We start from the raw sequence: 26,414 nt of genomic DNA on the forward strand, positions 1-26,414 counted from the left end.
AAAATTACATGTTCGAGAACAGTTGTAAAAGTATCCTTAATATGGATGAGCTGTTTTTCACCTTTTTACCTAAGCATGTTGCTCTCACCCACATTTTACCGCACTGTGAATTCACACAAAATTCCTGTGACGTGAAAGAGACTGGAGGTCAAGTAAAAATTAATATTTTGTATTTGTGTTGGGTATCATTAAAGGCGTCTCCAGGTGTACATTTCTGGGAGCACTTCAGAATAATTTGTCATGTGTACTTTTCTGTGTGTTTGGAAAAAGTGAGAGAAAATGAGCTCTGTCTGGTGCGGTGAGATGAGAGGCCCTTGGGCAGCAACGCCGGGCTCCCCTCTGGCTGCGGCTGCAGGCTGATTGTGTGGCATTGGGCGGCTGCCTCAGCTCCATCTGCAAATTGAAAGAGTTGTGCTAGAATCTTAGAGTTCCTTTAGCTCTCAAGTTCTGTTTTTACACTTTCTTATCCTAGAGCCTTTTTAGTCTGACTTACACTAAAGCATAATTCCGTAATGAGGTGATGTCATGGACGTCCTTTCTCACTCCCTTACCAACAAATGTAATCTATTATACTTTCACTTCCAAAGGTTTGTATAAATTACAAACATTTCTCACTATCCAAGTCATTTTGTTCCCAGATTCAGCTAATTAAAATTCAGATAGTGAGGGATACCACTATATTAGCAAATAAAGTAATCTCAATTTTTGTTGCCATCGTAAAGGAATGCTAAGGCAGGTATTTCATGATGGGCAATACTTTGATATTCTAATGTTGGTCCCTTAAATATCCTGAATCCTGACTTCAAACTAACAGCAACAAAAGGGTGTTACAAAGCTGTTGTGGACAAAGCTTAACTGAGATGCCTTTTCCTCAGCTCCTCAGAAGAGAAGAGAGAACTTCCTTGTTTACTCAGAGTTAATAGAATGTTACCAAAACATGTAATTTGAGCAGGTTATTGAGTTGTATACCTAGGTATCAGGGTAATAAGCAAAGATGATTCTTACTGGCAACTGAAAGAGATAAATATTTATTGAGTACTTACTAGTTACCAGTCGCTATTCAAAGCACAAGCAATGAGCAAGGCAGAAGGAGTCCCTCCTCAGAGTCTGTGGGCATTGTAGACCTCAACGTGACGCGGGATGGAGGGGGAGCCAAGGGTAGTCTGTGAAGAGTGGAAACACTAATTGCTAAGTTACTTTTAATACTCTGAAAATTTCTCAGGGGTCTGTGTAGTATGGTCTTTTATGTATTTACCTCCCCATTTTGTTTTGTTTTTTCATGTTTTGTTTCTGTTAGGAGAGAACATTGAAATTATTCTCTAAGCTATTTGAAGAGAGTGACTAAATGCACCTGGGTCAGGCTCTCTGTGGGTATGAAGTGGTTGGGAGAATCCAAGAACATGGTGGTGAATGGCAGGAGAAATGGAGGCAAGTTGTCTAATGACCATCAGCAGAATCAATCAAAATTACAGCACACGGGAAAGGACACCGTGAAGGCTGGCAAAAACGCAGCCGAGAGGAGGTCAAGCAGATGTATGTACATATTTCAGCTGTCACTCTTTTGATTGTGATATGGGGCAGTAATTCTTTCCACTTTGTGATGTGTATTCTGTTCTCTTGTTTTCAAAACAATTTTTTTATGTTCTCACAGTTAATAGTATAGTTTTTTTACTCTTTTTAAAGTTATACCAACTTTTTTCTCATCAAACATTGTATACAACTCAAGTTTAATTCTTAATATAATGTTTTTATGTGCATAACTTTATATTTTGTAGAATTTATAACTGAATGGTTATTTGTTCTATTAAAAATATTAAAGTACTGCTATTAAATTTTTTTTAAGTTCAAACTGTGTTTTTTTATATTTGATGTAAGTTTAAGTATGTATTTCTTTAAAAATTTATAGAGTAATATGAATGATAAAGTCAACCCTAATTTACATGATAAGTGGAAGTTAGGGCAGCTTTTCAAATTGTCACCATTTCTTCTATTTATATAGGGTGAACAGTTTATCCTAACAGAGAAGCAGTATTGATAATGAGTTACTTTTTTACCTCTATATCTCTTGGTGATAATGAGGCTACTTACTGAGAGTTGAAGAAAGTATAGATTTGATACATGTTTCATAGTTCTTTTAAGAGTAGTAAGATGCCCCAGGATAAGTGTAAAGCTAAGTAGGCAGCTGTATAAATATTGTCCAAAATTAGATAGCCATGTTAAGGACAACTTTTTCTTCCTTCCTTCCTTCCTTTCTTTGTCTGCGCCATGCAGCTTGAGGGATCTTAGTTTCCCGACCAGGGATTGAACCCGCGCCCTTGGCAGTGAGAGCGCGGAGTCCTAACCACTGGACCGCCAGGGAAGTCCCAGACAACTTTTTATATTTCTTCTTTTCCTAAGGTTAATTAAGCCACAACTAAATAGCGTTAGTTTTTGTTGGAATTGGCCTACTTCCAGTAGATTTGGATTGATTAGCCTGGGGTTTGCTACAGTTTCAGATAGAGTGCACCAGTTCTGATTTCATTTCCTTCTTACCTTTTATGGGTTTATGCTATTCACTGGGCCCAGGCTGCCCTTAACTTTTCCATATCAGATCAGGTCACTGTTTCTGTTTAAAAAGAAACAAAAAACAAACAAAACAAAAAAACCAGACAGAAATCCCTGCTTGGGATAGGGGTAAGGAGAGAGCCCAAGACTAATGGGTTTGCCTCTACCTGGACACCTCCTCACCCCCTTAGCATGTGATGGGAACCGGAAGGAACTGAGAAATGTAGTGATCATGGCAGTGGTGTTGGCTCTGGTCAGTAAATTAGGCATCTCTTAAATCTTTTTTTTTTTTTTTTTTTTCAAATTGCTGTTGGCCTCCTTTTTGGGCATCAGTGCAAAAAGGTCTTAATTAGTTTGGTTGTTGGAGGTACATAAGAATTTAGAAAATGACCATTACATGAGCTACACTTTGCCAAGTGTAGACAGATTTGGAGGGATGGGTTGGAAAAACCCAGAGAGTGTGAAGATGAACAGCATCACATTGAATGTTATTGGGCAAGAATGGTGCAAAAATAGAGCCAATGATGAAGGGAAACATAGCATTGCATCACCTTAGATAAACTGCAGCGACTTCACCTAACATCAGAGCCACAGAATACATGAAGCAAAAACTCACAAAATTGAAGGGAGAAATAGATAATTCAACAATAATTTGGAGACTTCAGTTCCCCACTTCCAATAATGGATAGAACAGCTAAGCAGAAAATCAACAAGGAAAGAAGACTCAAATAGTCCTATACCAACTCTTCCTAACAGACATCTATAGAACACTCCACCCAACAGCAGCAGAATACACATTCTTTTCAAGTGCCATGAAACATTATTCAGAATGGACCATAGACTAGGCCATACTTTAAACCCCTCAATCAGTGTAAAAGGATTGAAATCATACAATATATGTTCTGACCACAATGGAGTAAAATTCGAAATGAATAACAGAAATTTGGGAAACACAAATATGTGGAAATTAACTCACTCCTAAATAACCAGTGGGTTAAAGAAGAAATCAAAAGGGAAATGAGAAAATACATTGAGATGATTGAAAATGAAGATACAACATACCAAAAACTTAACGGGATGCAGCTAAAGCAATGCCTAGAGGGAAATTATAGTTGTGAACACTTGTATTAAAAAAGAAGGAAGATCTCAATCAATAACCTTTCACCTTAAAACACCAGAAAAAGAGAGAGAGCAAAACTAAACCCAAAGCAAGCAAAAGGAAGGAAATAACAGAGTAGAAATTAAGGAAATAGAGAATAGAGAAAATCAGCAAAGCTAAAAAGTTGGTTCTTTGAAAAGATCAACAAGAATTGGCAAACCCTTAAGCAAGACTGATTAGGAAAAAAAGACTCAAGAATCAACATTGAAAGAGGGGACATTACTACTGCCTTACAAAAATAAAAAGGATTGTAACAGAATACTATGAACAACTGTATACCAAGAAGTTAAGTAACTTAGATTAAGTGAACAAATTTCTAGAAAGTAGTAAATTACTGAAACCAATTTAATAAGAAATCTTATTTATACAAAATCTGAATAAACCTATAGCAAGTAAAAAAGATTGAATTAGTAATTTTAAAAACAAAACAAAAAAAACACTACCTACAAAGAAAAGACCAGTATTATCCTGCTACCAAAACCAAAGACATCATAAGAAAAGAAGACCTATAAACCAATATCTCTAATAAATATGTATGCAAAAATCCTCAATAAAATACTAGCCAACCAAATCCAGCAACAGATGAAAAGAATTCTGTAGCATGCCCAAGTGAGATTTATCCCAGGAATGCAAGGTTGGTTTAATATCTGAGAATCAATTGATGTAATACCATATGAATAGAATCAAGGACAAAAACCATACTGTCATCCCAATAGATGCAGAAAAAGCACTTGACAAAATCCAACACCCTTTCAGGATAAAAACAGCAAACTAGGAACAGAAGGGAGTTCTTCAACCTGATAAAGCTTAATGTCATATTTAATGGTGAATGGTTTCCCCTAAGATCAGGAACAAGACAGAACTATATTTGTTCTCACCACTTCTATTCAGCATTGTACTAGAAGTTCTGATTACAACCATTAGGCGAGAAAATGAACTTAGAGGCATCCAAATTGGAAAAGAAGAAGTAAAACTATTTGCAGGTGACATGATTGTGTATATAGAAAATCTTAAGGAATCCACTAAAATATTAGAATAAACGAGTTCAGTAAGGTTGGAGGATACAAGATAAGTATACAAAAATCAATTGTATTTCTATGCACTTTGAGTAAACAGTCCAAAAAATGAAATTAACAATTTCATTTACAGGGCATCAAAAAGAAATATTTAGCAATAAATTTAACAATAAAGTGTAAAACTTATACTCTGAAAATGATAAAGCATTGTAAAAGAAGATCTAAACAAATGGAAAGGGCTTCCCTGGTGGCCCAGTGGTTAAGAATCTGTCTGCCAATGCAGGGGACATGGGTTCGAGCCCTGGTCTGGGAAGATTGCACATGCCGCGGAGCAACTGAGCCCGTGCTCTAGAGCCCGTTAGCCACAACTACTGAAGCCCACGTGCCTAGAGCCCATGCTCCGCGACAAGAGAAGCCACCACAATGAGAAGCCCGCGCACCACAACGAAGAGTAGCACCCGCTTGCCGCAGCTAGAGAAAGCCCTCGTGCAGTAACGGAGACCCAACACAGCCAAAAGTAAATAAATAAAAAATACATAAATGGAAAGAAAAATAAATGGAAAGACATCCCATGTTCATTGATTAGACTTAATATTGTTAAGATGGTAATACTCCCCAAATGACCTGCAGATTGAATGTAGTCCCTATCAAAATCTCAACTGGCTTCTTTGCAGAAATTGACAGGCTGATCCTAAAATTCTTATGGAAATTCAGGGGATCCAGAATAGCTAAAACAGTCTTGAAAAAGAACAGTGTGGAAGATTCATACTTCTCGGTTCCAAAGCTTACTACAAAGCTGCAGTAATCAAGACAGTCTTATACTAGCATGTGGATAGATATATATTCGTGGAATAGAATTGAGAATCCAGAAAGAACCCTCATGTTTGTAGTCAACTGATTTTTGACAAAAGTGCCAATAAGATTGAGGAAAGAATAGTCTTTTCAACAATTGGGGTTGGCAAAACTGTATATCCACATGCAAAAGAATGAAGTTGGATCCGACCTCACACTGTATGTAAAAAACTCAAAATGGATCAAAGACCTAAATTAAAAGCTTAAACTGTAAAACCCCCCAGAAGAAAACATACGCATAAATTTTCATGACTTTGGATTAGGCAGTGGTTTCTTGGATATGACACTAAAAGCACAGGGAACAAAAGAAAAAAAAAAAGTAACATGAAATTTACCAAAGTTGCAAACTTTAAGGGATACCATCAAGAACGTGAAAAGACAGCTTACAGAACAGGAGAAAATATTTTCAAATCACATATCTGATAAAGGACTAGTATCCAGAATAAAGAACTCTTACAAGTCAATAATAAAAGGCAAACTCCAATTTTTAAATGCGCAAGGGATCTGAATAGACAGACATTTCTCCAGAGATAGACAAATGGCCAATACATGAAAAGATGCTCAAAATCATTAGTCATCAGGGAAAATCAAATCAAAACCACCACTTCACAATCACTAGGATGTCTGAAATCAAAAGGACAAATAGTAACAAGTGTTGGTGATGATGTGGAGAATTTACATACACTATTTTTTGGGAACATAAAATGGTGCAGCCAAATGTGGTCTACCCACACAGTGGAATATTATTTGGCCATAATAAGGAATGAAGTACTGCTGCATGGTACAATGTGGATGAACCTTGAAAACATGCTAATTGAAAGAAGCCAGTCACAAAAAAACACGTATGATTCCATCTATATGAAATTTTCAGACTAGGCAAATCCCTAGAAACAGAGTAGATTAGTGGTTGCCAGGGTCTGTGGGGGAGGGAGAAATGGCTAGTAACTTCCAGTAGGTATGGGGTTTCTTTTGGGGGTGATGAAAATGTGCCAGAATTGATTGTGGTGATGGTTACACAATTCTGTGAATATACTTAAAACCATTGAATTGTACACTTTAAATGGGTGAACTGTACGGTATGTGAATTAAATTTTAATAAAGCTGTTATAGAAAATATAACAACTTTGATAGTTTTATACATACGTGCAAATAATTTGATTCAAAATCATATACTGACCCTTTGGCAGGGACTTGCATGTAAGTGTTTATTTATTTTATTGGAACAGTGGGTGAAAAGGTTAGACGTCTCACTTTGTCACTCATTCTTCCACCTCTTAATTTTGAGAGGCTTGAAGTTATACTGCTGGTATCCTCTGTAATTGCATGTGCTGACTCCATGAAGACCCTCAGTGACGTATACATCAAACGTAAATCAGCACTGATGAAACTTCATCCATACGAATTTGGCCTTCCTTTCCTCTCTTTACATTGTTTTTCTTCCACAGTTAACCCCAGTTACTTCAGTTATCTTTTTCAGTCATTTCCCTATTTTTATCCATTCCTTCAAAATCTGTTTCAAACAGGTGTTAGAAATAGGCCTGTCAGTCTCTCTCTACTTCTTTCCCCTCTTCTCCTACCTAGCTTTGTGATCACAGGCAAGTTTCTTAAGCTCTGGGCCTGAGTTTCCAGCAAAGTGGGGATGATTATCACACATCTGCCCACAAGCAGGAAGTTGAAGGTGACGCCTTGAGACTCCTTTTTGGTTCTTGAGGTTTAGCCTTCTGGCCCTTACTGCAGAGGGGATCTTGTGTTCCTCTTGTTTCCTTCTCACACCAGCCCTGTCTGTAGTGGCCCTTTGTGCTGTCTTGCTACTGTGATGAACATCTGCCCATTTCCTGTGTCTCAGCTCTTCCTTGGAGAGGCAAGTAAGGCATCTGAGCCAGTCTCACAACTATGCAGACCCTGTTCTCGGGAAACCTGATAATATTGTCTAACAAAAATGCTCTCAATAATTGGGTTAGTTTACTGCATTTGGTTTTCTGGTTTTGCAAAGGGTACTCAGTTCTTAATTAGTAAAACTGATAGAAATAAGCAATTTCAATTCCTAATTACTAACTTGAATGGGCAGTGAAGCTAAAGGTTTTTAAGGTAGATTTAAGTAGTACTCAGTGCGAGTTAATTTTTCTTCTTTTTTCTTCTCACAGGTAATGGTAATTCAGGATTCGAAGGACAGAGTCGATATGTACCATCTTCTGGAATGTCTGCCAAGGAACTCTGTGAAAATGATGACTTAGCAACCAGTTTGGTTCTTGATCCCTATTTAGGTTTTCAAACACACAAAATGAATACTAGGTAATTTTAAGTCTTTATCCTGAGTGGAACAGATGATATCGTTGAACTTAAGAAAATAGATGACTAATTTTACTTTCAGTCAAAATTTAAAGTGACATTAAAGGAAAGGTTTTGCTGCAGGAGGATTTTCCATGTGTGAGCCAAGAAAAGCAACATAAGCTTCCATGAGTTGTCAGTTTTAATTCCGTGTTCTTATTTTATCTTGGGATACTTCTATTAAAATACAAAGTTGGAGAGGCATCTCCATATTATGTTTTAAATGTTGATGAGAATTAGCTGAAAGAAACATATGCATCCTGTAAAGCCTTGAAAATGTGTATGATTTTTTTCTACCTAAATTAGGTTGCATCAGTTTTTTTCATGATTTTATTACAAACTTTTATTCTTTCAAATACTTTCCACTGTATATAGGGAATTTTGCCATTATGTTTTATCTTTGAGACTCAGCTAGTCATTATAAGTTAGAGTGAATATTTTTAAAGACATGTGCTTATATTCAGTATACAGGCAAGAAAATAGATGTGTAACCGCTTTATTGAGTATCAAATGCCATCTATATAAAATACTACATAGCTCTTGAAATCTGTCACCCTTTAAATTTCTTTATTCTAATTCTCTTAAACATCATCTCGCTCCCAAAAAGGCCTTTAGATAATTTCGTAATTAACTGCCACCAAGCACTAAATCAGAACTTTACAACTTTTTGTTACCTCTTAACTTCCATGGCAAAGGCTTTCGAGTCTGGTAGAAAAGCCTAACATCAGGGATTTAGAATGTGGAACAAGTTCTGGACCACTGTTCACTCTTACCGTAGCTGCAGTGTCAGTGACTGCCCTAGAGGGACTTGATCACCAGGGGGGTAGTCACCAGTAATTAATTGGGGGCAGGTGATTAGAGGAAAATCATGTGTCCGTTTTTTCCTATTTTAATTCTGTCCCTTGCTAGAATTAAAACAAGATAATTCATTTATCAATTATATTCTAAATCCCAAAAGAAGTAATTCAGGTTAAAACGTGCTTTTGGTATTTTCATGTAATTTCCTGTCATCATATATCTTTACTTACTAAAACGAAGTGAAAGTTGGAATGGACTTGAGAGATTATTTAAATAGTTCCCTGCCGTCAGAGGGGCACATACTTAAATTTTCTACATAGGCAAATGGATGGCTGTTCTCTGCAAAATCAGCAGAATTGGATGCCCTGGTGTCCAACTAAAAATCTAGTTTGCATTATTTTAAGCCCAGATACCCTATTTCCCAGTGAACCCAAGAGACCAGGGCTCATTCTCCTACTATTAGGGTCCTAATAGTATTTAACTCACCTGTTAGCCTTTTTTTTTCCGAGGTAAGAAATGTGATTCACTGTTTCACACAACAGTCTAGTGGCATTCAGAATATTACACAAAGGCCCATAATTATGGCCTGGAGTCATCAGGAAACAGATTCTGTTCGTTATGCCTTGTGTACTGAAACATGGAAGCATATAAACCATTTTAAAAAGTTTTCCATCAAAATTACAACAAAAGTTGTAGCGGCTTGGGAAAGAACTCCATGTATTCAGAAGCCCCCATGCTTTGACTATTCCAGAGGATGAAGAGTTACCTGTTATTGGGTTCTGCAACAGTAAATAACTCATGTTTTCTAAAAAGTCCTCCTTGACAACTGCTTCTTTTAATTTACATATGAGTCACTTGGGGAATCTTGTTAAGATGCAGGTTCTGATTCAATAACTGTGAGTTGGGGCCTGAGAGTCTCCATTTCTAACATGTTCCCAATTACAGTTGGGAAGCAAGGTCCTAAACCGCCTAGCCTACTGAGCTTTGTCCCGATGTGATAAATGGATAGAAAGTTCCTTATCAGTCGTTTTCTAGGGCTCACTTTAAAACATGTAATCCTAAAATGTCAAGTTTAGGATTACCACACAGATATTGTTAAAACTTAAGACCTTACCATATCCAAGTACCCCTAAATTCATATTTTCCAGTGCAACATTCAGTCCTACTCAGACACTTCCTAAAATAGCCGTTCATGGTGTAGATAATGCTGCTGCTGCCTGGTTAGACTGCGCTGGCTTTGTAACAGTGTCGGCACTGAGGCCAGCGCGGCGGAGCAGTTGATGTTGCTGTGTCCGCAAGGTGTGCTCTCCGCCTTTCAGCAGAGGCGGTCACTCCAGAGGTACTTTGACAGACTCTCGTAAGCTGTCATTTGGGGAATGTACAGAATTTTTATTAATGAAGCTTGTTAATCTTAATGAAAGGTATATACATTTTCATTTAATCTTAGTGGATTTATTTGAAAATTAGCACTTATAGTTCTTTATCTTCTGAGCAAGAATTTACCAGAATGTCACTTACACCATTTTCAAAGATATTTTATAGACAATAAGGAAAATCTATAGTGCTTTATTTGAATAACCATAAATATTTCTTAAATTATTAGCTTTTTGTGGACTTCTCTTTCTTTGGGGTACAAAAGAAGTGACTGGAGGACGTGATTGGAGCTTTGGGTTTTAATTCTCCAAACTGTCCGTCTGTTACTTATATAAGTGGTCTCTTTGTTCTCATGTTTATACATCTGTGATTTGAACTTAGTTTCTCTTTTTTTATGCCCCCTTCCTCCTTTCTGCCTATTTCAGTTGTACCTTCAGGAATACTGTTCAGAAACAGTAGATATTTAATTATTTGGCTATATTATGAATTGCTTATGTTTTTACCCTTAACATATCCCTGTATTTACTAAGAAGGCAGTCAGAGTTGTGGCATGAATGCCTAGAAAAAGCATAAACAAAATAGTAATTTCAGTTTATTGGGAAATGTTTCAATTTAGTTGACTTTTGTCAGTTATGAAACTTAAATTCTTCCTTTTAACCAGAGAATAGAGTTGTTAGTAATACCTCTAATTTTTTTAAACAAGCTAGTGGAGAGATGAATGTAGCGAAGCAGGAATGGATGCTTTCAGTAATGCGCCCTCATTCAGGCTGTGTGACCAGCGATTTCATGGTATACTGAGGAGTTGGGGGACATCACATTGTAAAGAAATGGGAACAGTCCTCTCAGGGCACAGACTTCAGCCTGTGTAGTCCTTACTCATCCTTCCACTACTGTAACCATCTAATTTTTATTTTCCTTATTTATATATTTGATTATTCGTATCCACTGTTGAATATGAATTTATAAATCACTTTAAATGCCTCTTGAAAATCAAATGCTTGACTAGAAAGCATAAAGAAATTTTTCGACCTTCTAACTTAATATAATCAAGGGTAAAATGATGTTATGTGGGAAGGAAGGAGTTTTAGCTTCCTGGACTTTGTTATCATGCTAGACCGACCCGTGGCTTCATAAAGTTCTTGAATATCACAGCGTTTTAGGGATTTCTGCTACAACCAATATTGTAAGTCTGTTTAGAAATTACAAGTACAAATTATACAAATAGTTTTTTATTGTTGTTGTTTGTTTTTGCATTTATATAGCGCCTTTCCTTCGAGGAGCTCAAGGCATTTTTCAAAATCTGACAGTTTTTCTCACAACAACCCTGTGAGGTAGGTAGAGAGCATTACAAACAGTAATAAGATACAAAGTAACCTGTTTCAGCCTTTATAAATGTTCTTTTATGTTAAGTAATTGGAGGTGTCAGCATAAACACTATTTTTAGAACATTTTGCAAACCTTTTAAAATAGTTTGGTCTTAGTAATAGCTATATTTAAAAAACCACTGTACTCCATAACAGGGTAATTTTAAGAGAAATCATTCATCCAAAAATCAGGAGTCACTCCATGGGATTAGCTGAGCACTGATTGCAGGACTCAGCCAGGTATGTTTCTGGTTGCTGTTTATTTTCAGGTCAAGAAGGAATGAAGAGCTGTGGTCCTAGCATGACTCCTCCACTCGGCATCTACGAACTGTCAGTTCGCAGTTAATCTTTCTTCAAGGGGGAAATGTGTTCACGATGTTGACTCATGGTTTTATTTTATATCTTAAATATTTGAGCATTTTTCTCTCTCTTCCTCCCTCCTTCCCTTGCTCCCTTTTTTCTGTCCCCCCTCCTCTTTCCCCTCCCTCCAGTAGCTCTTGGTTGTACATGCTAATGGAAGGGCACGGTAGTGCAGCTAATACAAATCTGCAACTTTTCTTCATTGCCACAGTGGTCTCTTGGGTTTGGAAACAGAAAAACCAAATAGCAAGAAAACCTGGGAAGTCAGTCTCTGGAAAGAGTGGGGAACAGGTGTGTGGGAGTGTGAATTCATATGTTTTTTCCTGCCCCTTTTAATAGTAAATAATTGTAAATGACATATTTTTAAATTTCTTATACCAGCCATTGATCAGAGAGGTGTGGAAAGAGAAAAATAAATGTTTGGTTTATTTAAAGTAGCAAATGTTAAATATTAAGAGGGAAGAGGGGCACGTTGATGTGGAAATGCCGAATACCTGTTTCTCTTGCCTCCCCTGCCATCCCAGCCCAGCCCACCCCACCCCCAAATACTCAGTTTGTTTCCACCCCTTTCACGGTGCTGTCAGGGTACCAGCCAGCGCTGTCTCTGGCCGAGCTCAGTGCTGGCGCGCAGCGGTAAATACAAGTCAGATCCTGTTCTCGTGACAGAGCGACACAAGAGGGCTCCCGTGGTTCAGATGAGAGCGGGGCCGACAACGGCCTGGGTAGCGGTCCCAGTGCTTCCAGCACTTAGCCCTCATCGGGCCTTATTTTCCTCATTTATGGAACAGGAGATCATTTTTAGATAATCTAAATTTTCTCCTAGCTTTAGGAGCCATGGCGTAAGGATAGCTTTGTGCAATTTGTATGGGAGATTTAGAGTGATTGTGGTTAAGCAGAGGACAGAGCGTATTTTTCTATTCAGTCATAGAAAATTACTTGAATTTTTTCTAAGGTCCTCAGTGCCTTTTGCTCTGGCCCTAATAGTCTTAACAATCTTATGTTATTAAATAATTTTTATTTCCCCGCAGTTTTGTTACAATGGGATCTGACTGGAACAGTCAGCCAGGTGATTTTGATGTCCTTCTATAGGGTTATCGAAAGCAACTGCCTCTTCCCCTTCCCATCTGCACCCAGACCATTTTCTTCCTCCTTTGCCTCACTATCATTTCACGCCTATAGCAGCCAACTGTGACAGTAAGTTTTGACAGTAAATTACATTTTAAGTAAAGTAGAGGTTCTTGCCTAGTGGGCAACAAGGGACAGTTTTGGGGGTTTGTGTTTGAGGCAGTAGAAGGCAGGAAAGCAGAAATAAAAGTCACAGGATATGTGGAAGGCAGAATATTATTAACTCAAGAGTTGATTATTTTGTGTTGGTTTTAGCATGTAAATTGTTTGGCATCATGAACAAAGAGTAAACAAAAGGATAGCTGAAAGGTATTTTTAGATAGGGAGGAAGTTTCAGGAAGCGGAGAGCACACATGAAACCTGTCAGGAATAGCCAGTGTCCATTCCAGGTCTGTAACTTATTTTCTGGCATGTTCTTAAGATCTTCAGGTGAACTTAGTCCTGACTCTTGCTCTCTAATGTGTCGAGCCATGCGTTTATTTTACAAGTGTCACCGTTGGTCAGTCCCACGTTGAACATGTAAAGATTGCTTGGCTCCTGTCGTTTGTAGCCCCGTCCATCACTTAACATCATGGATTATTCATCGTATTTGCTCAAAGTGAACTACTGCTTTTCTGTTTACTGCGTAAAACTCCGGTTATCTGTTTCCCATCACTTTGTATTGCCTGGAGTGGTGTGCCTTAGCTAACAGCTGCTTGGTGGTCTTATCTGTCCTTCATTTGCAAATAACCCCGTGGTGTAGGGTTGCAGCCAGAAGGATTTAGACTGGGTTTCTTAGAGAAACCCAGTCTTGACGAAATCACTTAATGATGGCTGCAAGTAAGTAGTTTAATATTATAACTGTATGGAAGTTTGGATACTTTCACAGTTCTGCAAATCTTTATGTTAGTGGTTCTCTGATACCATAGTCTGACAGCCTAATTAAAGACATTCGGAATTGTCTAAAGGACTTCCACTTGTCTGTCTGTGAGGGCTGGTGTGCTAACTGATTGAAACGGGAAATAAAGCAGTGCATTGTCCGTTTCTTCATGTGATGTCTCTAGAACTCCTTCAGATTGTTCTACTTAGTAGTTGTAAGAGCTTACTGAAACTGGAGTCTGCAGCTAGTCAGTTCCTGGAGGTGTCAGCATGCTCACACATCTGAAGACCTCTAGAGATCCCGCCTAGTAAATTGTATTACTGTCCTGTTCCTCATGTCTCCCCTCTTCCTTGTTCTAGAACTCTCCTTTACTGTTGCTCGCCAGCTGACTCCCTCAGCTCCTGTCATCTCTGAATCAAGCCTTAAGATCCTCTGCTTAGAATTTCTCTCACTTTGCCTTCCTTCTTTTGATTCCTTCCTGCCTATAGTAATATTCTGCTTTTTCTTTAGAAATCTAAATTCACCACTTTCCTCATTGCCCATATCAAAGGCAACTCCAAACCGCCCCCTTCCCAAACAAACCTTACACCTTAGTTATAATTTCCATACTTTAAAGTGCTACAGCAGTGTTGCTTGTACCACATGAACATGCATTTGCATATTGATGCCTTGCTTATCTGTTTGGTGCATGAATATGTCTTTCGGTCCCAGCAGAATTTTACCTTCAAGAACAGTAGCCATGTCTTCTAGCTTATATTTTCCACCATAGCACATGTGTACACAGCACCTAATAAATAAGCCTTGGTGAAATATTGTGGCTTAAAAATCTTACTGAAATGTGATGAATACATTTGTGATAACTTATCTGGAAAACAAAATACTGCTTGAATGCTTCCTTCGCTGGAGTCTATGCTAGATGTTATCTCAGTTTAGAATTCTCAGGTGTCTGCGATGTGCAGTTTTAGATGCTAGAGCAAGATTCATAGTTCAAATAGTTTGTCTCCTGAGACACTAATATTTTTTCCTTAATGTATTTCATTTGAAGAACAGTCTGTAATTCCTTGTTTTGTTGGATGTTAATTTAAAAAAAAACCAAACCTTATTTTGGAAAGTAGACCAAATGAAATCGACATGAGAAGAAATTTTGGAATTAAGATCCAAGTACCTTTAATCATATTACATGTTTTATTGAGAACATAGCTTTAAAATGAGTACAACTTAAGTTTTACTTGGGCCATGATTGTATCATGTGTTAATATGTGCATAGCCATGTGATATTCTGTAGTCATTATAGCTGATTTTACATGGAAGCCTTCTAAAATTCTACCCCCACAGTTTTTCCTTCCATCACCACCACAACAGTATCACCGCTAGAGTTGTACTTTTGCACACTTTTTGTTCTCTGAACGCAGTTATCAAAGATTAATTTGACATGGATGTTGGAACATCAAGGTGTGTTTCAAGACCTGTTGGGATGCTTAGTGTGGGGTTCTTCTAACTGTGTACATAGAGGCTGTTTTTGTTTACGGCATGATTTTGTCTGCTTCCTCCTTCTTCTGAAGCTTATTGCCTTGCACTCTTCTGGCTTGATTCTGCATGTTTTAAAAAATTCTTGTCATTCTAACTCAATTAGATGAGCTCTATTCTAGATCTGTTGTTTGGTACCTCCCAAAGTAGATGACTAGTTATAAAAGCCTGAATCAGACAGCTTTCATTTGAATCACCTGGTCACCTCTCAGTTAATGAGCTAACTGAAATAAAAATATTAAAGTATAGTTTGAAGAAAGAGAAATTATATCTCCTGGTGATCAATATTACTTTAGTAATAATTACCAAGATTACTTATTATTACTCTTTTGTTAGGTCTGGCTGTTTTTAGGTTACTTTTTTCTCAAGATCTCTTAAGCAGTGGCCCAAGGATGATGGAAGATAACTAAAGTTATTGTTCTGATTTCTTTCAGATTTCGGCCTATTAAAGGAAGACAAGAAGAACTAAAGGAAGTAATTGAACGTTTCAAGAAAGATGAGCACTTGGAGAAAGCCTTCAAATGTCTGACTTCAGGAGAGTGGGCACGGCACTATTTTCTCAACAAGAACAAAATGCAGGAGAAATTATTCAAGGAACATGTGAGTTTATTAACCAAATTAATAACATTTATCTGTTTGGATAAGAGTAAAGGAAACTGGGCTTCCCTGGTGGCGCAGTGGTTGAGAATCTGCCTGCCAATGCAGGGGACATGGGTTCGAGCCCTGGTCTGGGAAGATCCCACATGCCGCGGAGCGATTAGGCCCGTGACCCACAATTGCTGAGCCTGCGCGTCTGGAGCCTGTGCTTCGCAGCAAGAGAGGCCGCGATAGTGAGAGGCCCGCGCACCGCGATGAAGAGTGGCCCCCGCCTGCCACAACTAGAGAAAGCCCTCGCACAGAAACGAAGACCAAACACAGCCATAAATAAATAAATAAATAATTTAAAAAAAAAAAAAAAAAGAGTAAAGGAAACTAAAGCCTAAATTTTAGGGAACACTGAAATTTTAAATCCAATTTTCATAAAACTAATCAATATGAAGACCTAATAACACATCAGATAATTTGTATGACTATCCATAGAGAAAACTCTGTCATCTAGAAGGGAAACTTACTGTGAACTTTTAGAGTAACGTAGCCAAGTCACCAGGTACACAAGTGAGGGAAATTTTAAAATAACAAAATTTGTTACTTAATCTTAAATTTCTTCATTGTTGGTGTTGGTTTGCTTTTATAATTCTGAGGAAGTCTAGCAAGATAAATAATGTAAAGTAGGTATCAATTTTTTTTTCTGTTTTAGGTATTTATTTACTTGCGAATGTTTGCAACCGACAGTGGATTTGAAATATTGCCTTGTAATAGATATTCATCAGAACAAAATGGAGCCAAAATTGTTGCAACAAAAGAGTGGTAACTATTATACTAGTATAAACCCGTAAAGTAATTTTGTTTAAAGTTCTCTCTTAAATTACTGTTCATGTGCTAAGAAAGTTGTAGGAAGGAATAAGGCCAGAGCTTACCCTAAAGGAGCCAGTGCAGTGCCAGTGCCTCAACCCAGTGACTGGGGTTGGGACAGGGAAATTAGAAGTCTGAGTTGGGGACTTCCCTGGTGGTCCAGTGGTTAAGACTTTGCCTTCCAATGCAGGGGGTGCGTGTTCGATCCCTGGTCGGGGGGCTAAGATCCCACCTGCCTCGGGGCCAAAATACCAAACATAAAACAGAAGCAGTATTGCAACAAATTCAATAAAGACTTAAAAAAAATTTTTTTTATAAAAACAAAAGAAGAAGTCTGAGTTGAACCAGATCCTATCTCTAAGCCAGAATGCTTTGTGTTTTCCTTTCATTGAGTCTGGATGCCTGCTCAAGGACCACTGAAAGGTTAGGGATGCCGGGGCTGACCTGGCTTCCAGAGTCAGTCTTTTACTGGCCTATAAGAAAGGTTACGTAGGAATTTTGTGCGTAGAAGCTTCCTAGCACAATGCCTGCTTCAAAATATATATGTGTGCCAGCTTAAGTAAAAGTAGTAAAGTTGAGCCCAGCTAGGAGGGATAAAAGCCATACATGAAAGAGAGAATATGTGATTATATCTTTCCTCTAATGCCTGTTCCCTGCCTTATCTCCCAGAAGAAACATGTAGCCCCTCTCTTACACCACCCCCAGTATTTTTTATAGCAAACGTTTTAGGGTCAGGTACCTGAAAATGGAATGGAAAAGAGCCTTCCTCCTGGGCTTCTTGCGTGGGTGTGTGTACGTGAGTGAGTGTATCTGTTTGCTCTGGGACGGAATCCAGCCTGCTCATCGGCTCCCGTGGCTCCGTGTTGCACATGGCTGTGGAGGTTTGAGGTCTTGGGTTCTAGAGCTGCACCGTCCAGTACCATGGCCACCAGCCATGGGTGGCTATTGAACCCTTGAAATGTGGCTAGTCTGAATTGAGAAGTGCTACAAATGTGATATACATGTGAGATTTTATATTAAATTGTAAATATTTTTCATTAATATTTCATACTGATTACCTGCTGAAATAGTATTTGGGTTATATTGCGTTAAAATATGTTACTGAAAGTACTTTCACCTGTTTTTCCTTCCTTAATGTGGCTGCTAGAACACTGACGATTGCTTGTTTGGCTTGCATTACATTTGCTGTCGCTGCTCTACAGGGCGGCGTCCCAGTTCTGGGTTCTCCTGACCCTCCTGCTGCTTGTCCCTGTCTCCTTCTCCAGTGTCAGCAAGTTGAATGCAGTGCGGCGGGTCTTTGAGTCCTTTCTGCCTGCAAAGCACTACGCTGGGTCCAGTAGGGGATTCAGAGGTGTAGGTAGCACGATTCCTAGTGGACTTTCTAGTCTCTGGTAGGGGTAAGGCAGCTAGCTGCACAAGTAACTGTGCACAAGGCTGTGGGGCTTCCAGGGAGAAGGAGATGACATCCAGGTGGGGATCCAAGTGAGTCAGCTAAAACATGCACAGCTAAGTCTTCTTGATTCCTGGTATTTATTGGACAGGCTTATTTTATTAAAAGAAGCCTTACGATTTATAATTACTAGTAATTTTTAACATCACATATTTTAAATAGGAAACGAAATGACAAAATAGAATTACTGGTGGGTTGTATTGCCGAACTTTCAGAAATTGAGGAGAACATGCTACTTAGACATGGAGAAAACGACTTCAGTGTCATGTATTCCACAAGGAAAAACTGTGCTCAGCTCTGGCTTGGTCCTGCTGCATTTATAAACCATGGTAAGCTCTGTTTCTAAGGTGTTAGCTCTAGTGTTGGGTAGCACTGCTAAAACTTAGAATGACCTTATCTTCCTTTAAAGGAGGGTTGGAAATAGAAATTCTTCTTTTTGCATAAACGTATTAAAATAAATATTCCTGTAGTTTAACTTAAGACCTGAAACTTCTATCAAAAGTTGGTAAAATTATGTGGAAAGCTTATTTCAGATTTCTGTAATTGTTCGTGTTTCAGATCTTATCTACAGTTAATTGACTTTATCTTTTGGACATTTTTCAGATTGCAGACCTAACTGTAAGGTAAGCATAAAAAATATTTTATCTCAAGTATTTTGTTTTTGCTTCAGGTATGAGTTTCTTAATGAGTTGATTTTATTTCAGTTTGTGTCAACTGGTCGAGATACAGCATGTGTGAAGGCCCTAAGAGATATTGAACCTGGAGAAGAAATTTCTTGTTATTATGGAGATGGGTTTTTTGGAGAAAATAATGAGTTCTGCGAGTGTTACACTTGTGAAAGGTAAAGTATTAAGTAAGATATTCGGCTCTTACATTCTTTTAACCACCTGATGATTATGAGCATGAACTCACGTTATCTTCTCATCCTTTCAATGATAAGGGATAGTCTTTTATGTTCTACAGCATTGTACCCAGTACAGCATGCATAAGCAAAACCAAAGAGTACAGAACTATTTAGGGGCCCCAGCACCTGGCCCTTTAAAATGTTAAAATCATTACCAGCAGTTATCATTATGAGTGAATCAGAATGCAAATATGCTTAAAGAGAGAATGGGAAATACCTTACACACACACACACACGCACATGCACACACACACACGGTGCCAGGGTGGGGTTGCTCCGAAAATGGCCAATGAAGTTCACCACTGCTAATCATGTAAAAACCCTGAGGTTGTCTTGGGTACTACCAAGCTGTGTCTTCTGGAATTGTTATGTTTTGATGCACGTGCTCTTAATAATTTCTAAGTTCAGTTACTTGGTGAAGAGCTTCTTTTTGTGACCCATCAAGATTCTGGAGTCCTTGTAGAAATCCCCCAAATCTGACTTAGCAGGACTCCTTGTCCACACTGCTCGTCTCCTTGTGGCGACTTCTGCGTGTCTGAGCTCAGAGGCAGCTTCACAAGCTTGTCCGGGCCAGTGCTGCAGGAAGGCCCCCATGCTGGCATAGGCCACACAGGGAGCACGCCTGGATTTGGTTTTTTGGTTATTGTTCTTGTTTTTTTAATTGAAGTATAGTTGATTTACAAGATCCTGTTAGTTTCAGGTGTACAGCACAGCGATTCGGTTATACGTGTATATATGTATATATTCTTCTTCAGATGAGCACATCTGGATTTGTTGAGCCCATTTTACGTGCTGTACTGGGTGCTTTACTCACCCTGACTCATTCAGTCCTCACAGCTGTCCTGGGAGAGAGCTGGTAGTGTGGCCACACTGCAGGTGCAGAAGTCCAAGTCAGCCTGACCTCAGAGCCTTTTACGCATGGAAGCAAAGATAGGCGGTGGTACTACTTCTCCACCAGCCAGCCGGCCTCCGGAGAAATGCTGATTCCCCAGAGCCCACGTTTCCCTTCAGGGAAGCCAGCGGTTTCCCCTGTGTTGTGAGAGAGCAGAGGCATGGAGTCGTGGTACAACCCCAGCTGTTTCTCTCCCAGCTCTGGGATCTTTGCCATGAAGGGAGGGCAGAAAACCTATTCCTGATGCTGCTGCATTTTTGCCCCTTTTGCAAGGAGGGAGTGGGAACGCAGGGGGATAAAACTTATCTTTTTCTAAATTAAAAAAATGGTTCAAAAAAAAAAAAAAAAAAGGTTCAAACATTGGTTAAGTCTTAGACCAGTCCACAAAAAGACCCTTTAATCCATGAAGTAGTTTAATTACAGTTGAATAATGCTTTAAAACCATCTTAAAGAGATAACATAGTATAACGGTGATGTGCATGAGATCTGGCGTCAGACTCCCTAAGTTGGAATCCTGTGACTCTGCATTTCATTAGCTGTGTGATCTCGGGCAACTTAGCTGCTTTTGTGCCTTAATTACCCCATCTGTAAAATGGGGATAACGTTAGAAACTATCTCATAGGGTTGCTGTGAGGATTAAATTTATCTCACGAAAAGTATGTAAAGCAGCACACAGTTGATATTCAGATGTTAGCTATAAACTTATTTTGTGGTTTCTGGTTATTCTCCCATTAGAGTGCAAGTTCCACGAAGGCAGAGATTTTTATCTTTTTCATTTACTGCTGTACTCCCAGTGTGCAGAACAGTACCTGACATATAGTAGGTGCTTGATAAACATTTGGTGAATGAATGAATGGAGTAAGTAATATGCTAAATATGCTTTTGGAGGCTGTCCTGAAAAATGTGACCACATACACAGGATTCCAAACCACCCCTGAAACAGCTCTTTGCCTAGTTTAGAACCCCATGTGTCATCATGTTCCTTGGGCCGATTAGTTCTCTTCCAGGAGACTGTTTCTCACTGGTCGGAAGGGCTATCCTGCCTACTCCACAGGGTTAGTGTGAGGAATAAATGGAAACATGTGCAAATCCTTTTTACATGGAAAGACCTCATACAGAGCCGTAGGCTCAGCTATTGTCAGACTATTTGGGGAGTTTGATTTAAAGGTTGGCGGGGAATATTCTTGAAATTCTCAGGAACACCAGATTGTTTCTGCCTTTCCAGAAATTAGGCAAGAGGATGAGACCAAAGGAACTCATTCAATTATTCATCATATAGTAACTGAATAGTTAGTTACTCTATGTTAGGCCTCATGCAGGCACGGTAAACAAGACTAGCACAGCGCCAGCCGTGAGGGCAGTGCCATGAAAGGGACGCACGCACAGTGTGCTAGTTGCTGAAGGGTGAAAAGAGGTGGCCCAGTGAAGGAAGGAGACTGGACAGAGGGTTTACAGAGGTGCTGACGTCGTGGGTACAGTGTCCAGGATACATTTGATGTGCGCTTCTGGGAAATAACCATCCTAACAAAATAGTAATTGTAATACTTTCATAAGTAAGTACTGCAAATTTCACTCTAGAAAATTTGAGAAATGAAATCTAATGAGGGACCGAAGAATAGGAAGGACCAAATTGTTTTAAAGCTTATATGAAAGTATGTCTGATGATAGCCAAGAAAAAATTTCTAAAGTATAGTTAGGGGCAGTTGGCCTTAACAGGTATTAAAAATTTACTGTGAAACAATTGTGATCAAAACTTGATGATACTGGCTGATGTGGACAAACAAGAGGACATGAGCAGACTCTTGAAATAGAGCCGAGTGTGTATGAAGTCTTAATACCACGTATGGGGAAACGATGATTTCTTTAATAAATGATAGTGACATAATTCATTGTGCGCCTGGAAGAAAACCAAGCTCAACTCCCATCTCACACCATATACAAGATAAATTCCAGATGGATTAAAATTTTAAATTTAAAAATGTAATGTAAGATGATTAGAAAAAAAATTAGGAGAATGTATACGTCTACCCTTGGGGTAGTAGAAATCTTCTGAAAGAAGTTAAGACAAGAAATGGTGAATATGAAAATTTTTGAATAGCTGAAAGCAAAAGTCAGATTAATGACAAACTGAAGGGGGAAAAATGTACATATACGGCAGAGTTAATATCCCAAGGGCAAAAAGCTCCTATAAGCTCATTAAAAAAAAAGACAGACTTCCACTAGAGAAAAGAGAGGTAGGGAAGATGCTACACAGAAAATGATGGCCATAAACAGGGAAAACAATAACTAGGTATCTGTTTTCACTATCAAATTGGCAAAATTTAGAAGTATACTCTGTGCTGTGAGGATGTGGAGAAACAGGCACTTACACAATGTCACTAGGGCTGTAAATTGCTGTAACCTTTTGGGAAAGTAATCTGGCAATATTTGTTCAAAATCATCACACCCTTTTGTCTGGCAGTCAGTTCCATATGGAAGAATCTATCCTATGGAAGTAGGAGCATTAGTCAGTAAGGATTTGGTTTCAAAGCAAGGTAGCAGCAGCGTTCATGGTGGCAAGCAAAAACCAAAAACCTACAAGTTTCAGTAATCACCAGTAGTGCTTGAATAGATTATGGAATGTTTAGTCTGTGTAAAAGGTACAACTTTCAAAACATGTTCAGTTCGGATTTACTTGTGCATGATGTAATAAGAAAGCTGGGGGAAAAAAAAGAAAGCAAGCTGGTTGCTGAGTAAGATGTATGGTATTATCCTCTTTGGGTTTTGTTTGCTTAGGAAGAAACAACAATGTGAATAGGTGTGTAGCTCATGGCAAAGGAGCAGAAGATGAGGTGCTGGCAGATGGTTAGCACTGGCGCTGGGAGGGGTGGGGGGCTCTGGGGATGGAGGCTGGCTGGGGAGCGCTATTGACTTCCTCTTTATGGAGACAGAGCCTAAGATTGTCTCACCTGTTGCAGCAAACACAAGCATGTGTTACTGTCATAAGTTAAAAAGAAGTAAAGGAAGTAGAGAAACAGATGAATGGGAGAGTTTTACTTTAAAAAAAAAAATTTCCAGATAATTCCACCATGATCATTTATTTTGTATTTAAGTATGGCCCATCTTTCCAGAAATGTTACAAGTTATGGTAAAAAGGCACAGAATATCTGAAAAAAATTTATTAATTCATTAACCCACCTGAGATGAAACAGCCTTTAGGATTTACGCATTTACTTTCTGAATATACTTTATGGTGGAGTGGAGTGTAATTGTTGGCCTGCCGTGGTGAAGGTTACCTACCTAGAGGCTTTTACAGTGATTTCTAATGCACCTTTTGAAAAAAGAATTGAGGCAGTCCCACAATATGTTTGTTGTTTTTACAAAAGCATTAATAAAAGTAGAATTCCAAATCCATTCTAGGAAGGCGAAGAAGGCAAGAATGCTCACCTTAGTCACCAAACATAGTCTCTGCATTCAGACTAGGTCTGTGCTCCTGCCTAGCGTTAAGAGGTTTAAGAGGGAGAGAGAGAAAATAAAATTTTTGTTCTCCCTTAGCAAAAGGTGAAATACTCAGATTCCTTGAAGGAGAAAAGTTATTTTCTCCTCATCTAAATCCTGAAAGAAATAAATCACATGGGATCTTTTGGAGGGCAGTATTGCTTTCATAATGGGAAGTGTTCACAATTTTGCCTCAAGTTCAGAAGCTGTTATTATATGGCTTTTCTTTAACAAGCTAAGGCCAGTGAAAGGCAAGTCAGTGAAGGCAGTTTTGGCCAAAGAGATTTATCATTTTTTAAATGCAATATGTAGTGCTTAATTTTTTTAACCTCATTAATTTATATTTTATTTATTCTTTTGAGCAGAGCGAGTAGAAATTTACCTTTATAACACTGAATAAAGCAAAGATTTGCAAAGCTAGGTTCATTAAGGAAGTTTAGGAGGACTTCTTATTAAGCACCCACTTCATTAGAATTTATATAAATATAATATAATTAAAGCAGGTTACAAATCATTCTTAGCCAGTGGTAAAAGCAAGTCTTTTCATGTCCTTTATTTAGTAACATTTTGTTAATTATGTTCATTCAGTAACTTTAAAGGAGGAATTTAACAGTTTTCATTATTCCAGAAGTGAGATTTTCACTAAGATAGCCTAGCCTTCTTATACAGAATTTCAGTTAGTATTTGTTTGTATCTAACATTAGCTTCTAAGTAATGACTTAATTTATGGAAATTCTCTGGTTCCTCTTTTAATTCCGTAATTCTCAATATTCAGTAACGTAGTGTTAAATTATGCAGAACAAAGCTGGGGTATAATTAACAGGTGGGTTATTTCAGTTACAGTTTAGACCTAATCATTGTACCAGTCGGTTTTGAAATTGAAATTTTATTTATTTATTTTTACCTACACTTGAAATTCTACAGGGTCCAACCAATAGCTTCTCATGGGCAATTAACAATTGATTGACAGTAGTCATAACAAATTGTTTTAAGTCTGGGGCTTTTTTGCATTAATTTTATATATGTATGTATTTTGAGAGTCCTAGGCTTAGTGGCTTTCCAGTGGCGATTAGGGCCTCGTCAGTTCATCACACCTGCTGATCTGATGTGGCCAAGCGCGCTCAGCAACCAGGCTTACGTCAGTGAGAATGCTGTTTGTGTAACCTGTGCTGTTTCTCTTTCAGACGGGGAACTGGTGCTTTTAAATCCAGAGTGGGACTGCCTGCGCCTGCTCCTGTTATCAATAGCAAATATGGACTCAGAGAAACAGATAAACGTTTAAATAGGCTTAAAAAGTTAGGTGACAGCAGCAAAAATTCAGACAGTCAATCTGTCAGCTCTAACACTGATGCAGATACCACTCAGGAAAAAAACAATGCAAGTAAGTAAGGGAGATTTGATAAGCATATCTTTTTTTTTTTTTTTTTGTAAGTATTTTCACATAGTTTGCTTTCTAAAGCATGCTCTAATAGTTTTGATCTTTTAAACATTGAGAGAAACTCTGGGATTCATGCAGTTCACCAGCACTGCAAGGCTCTAGAAGTGATTCGAGCACAAAAGCAGTCTGTATCATGCCTCCAGATTTAATATGGTACTGAATTGTCTGCTTTTCTTGAATACTGGGTAACTGGATATTAAATTCTCCATCATGTGTTCCAGGGTCATCATATGTTTGACAGAAAGCTTTTCAAGGTGTTAGTTTCTCTGTAATGATCTTGTTAGGTCCGCAAAAAGACAGAGGACGGGGTGGCGTCACACAGGCACATACGTGTTCTGCGCCTGGCCAGTCTGTTAGGATGAATGATGGACTTGGGGAATTCATAGCTTCTGGCCTCAAGGCTTCCACCCTTTTACTGCTTGCTTGCCGTTTTCAAAATGAACTGACCCAATTCACCAAACCACCAGTTACCAGACTCAGAATTGTGATAGAGGAGCAGTTTGAATGTCATTATACTATGACGTGTTGTAATAGCCACTCGACCAAAAGTAGCAAGAGAGATGAAAAGGAGAAAGAAACAAGCTTTAAGATACCAGTTGTGTGGGGGGGCAAGACCTGATGGAAACTGGAAAAAGAGAATGAAGAATAAAGAGAAAAGAAAGAGAAGAAATCCTAAGTGAGCACAAGAAAACACATCACGTTTGTGGAGCCTTGAAGTCCTGGAACCATCCTGATTGCTACTGTTTTTCATGCGGGTAACACCAGTTTTCTCTAGTTGCCGCTAAAGCAGTAGGCTCCTTAGTCTGACTTGTCTCTGATAGGAATAAAGTTAAAAGTTTTAACTTGATAGTCCCCAAAGTATGCCTGTTTTGGCACTATAAATGTCCATACATACTTCTCAGCAGTAAGTACCGTCTGAGGTCTGATTATTTTAGGCTCTTCTCCCTGTCTTCAGATGTTTTCAGCCCAACTCTGGGTACTCCTCTCCACTACAGAAAATCCCAAAGAAAAGGGAAGGTGTCTCCCGTGATGGTGAATGTCACTGCCGTGAATCCTGACTCTACCTACTGCTGGGAGTCAGAGGCCAGGGGTAACCTCTGCCGTGGAAAAGCGATACTGCATTCCTATTCCAGTCCTTAACGTCCAAAGTCAACAAAGAAGAGCAGTTAGTTCGTCATTCACTGTTGATTGTTGGTTTTAATAATAAACGCAGCATAATCAACATTTTGTTTTCTGAGTCTGGTTCCTTGGTGAAACTGGCGACTTGTGAATCCCATTTTATAAATGTCTACATAAAAACACTTAGGAGTGTGCTGCCAGCCACATGTGGAGATGGCCACGACACTGTCCACATGGCTCTGTGACATTCGTGCGGGTGTTTTGTGTTCTTATGCGTTAACCATATACTGATATGTAGATACTGAACTCAGTACACCACTTAGTTTAAAAAATCAAAACAGGAAAAATTTTTGGAAGGTGTTGAGTGTTCTATTAT

At 38.7% G+C, this 26,414-nt stretch overlaps 1 protein-coding gene across 12 annotated transcripts in view; it reads left to right on the forward strand.

Moving 5' to 3' along the window:
• Window positions 1-26,414, forward strand: part of KMT5B (lysine methyltransferase 5B) — a 53,294-nt gene that overhangs the window by 17,197 nt on the left and 9,683 nt on the right. For 6 of the 12 annotated variants that reach the window (XM_082340974.1, XM_082340973.1, XM_082340968.1 and 3 more), the window contains 8 exons: window positions 1,298-1,533; window positions 7,716-7,863; window positions 11,334-11,402; window positions 15,741-15,906; window positions 16,604-16,713; window positions 18,371-18,537; window positions 18,812-19,049; window positions 24,666-24,862. In XM_082340974.1, coding sequence (XP_082197100.1) covers window positions 1,374-1,533; window positions 7,716-7,863; window positions 11,334-11,402; window positions 15,741-15,906; window positions 16,604-16,713; window positions 18,371-18,537; window positions 18,812-19,049; window positions 24,666-24,862 — 1,255 coding nt within the window. In that variant the 5' untranslated portion in view covers window positions 1,298-1,373. Of the gene's footprint in view, window positions 1-1,297; window positions 1,534-7,715; window positions 7,864-11,333; window positions 11,403-11,430; window positions 12,087-15,740; window positions 15,907-16,603; window positions 16,714-18,370; window positions 18,538-18,811; window positions 19,050-24,665; window positions 24,863-25,874; window positions 26,144-26,414 lie in introns of those variants that run through there. The other 6 variants (XM_082340969.1, XM_082340970.1, XM_082340977.1 and 3 more) reach the window with 6 other exon arrangements.

Source organism: Balaenoptera borealis, assembly GCF_965194805.1.
Source record: "Balaenoptera borealis genome assembly, chromosome: 11".
NCBI lineage: Eukaryota > Metazoa > Chordata > Mammalia > Artiodactyla > Balaenopteridae > Balaenoptera > Balaenoptera borealis.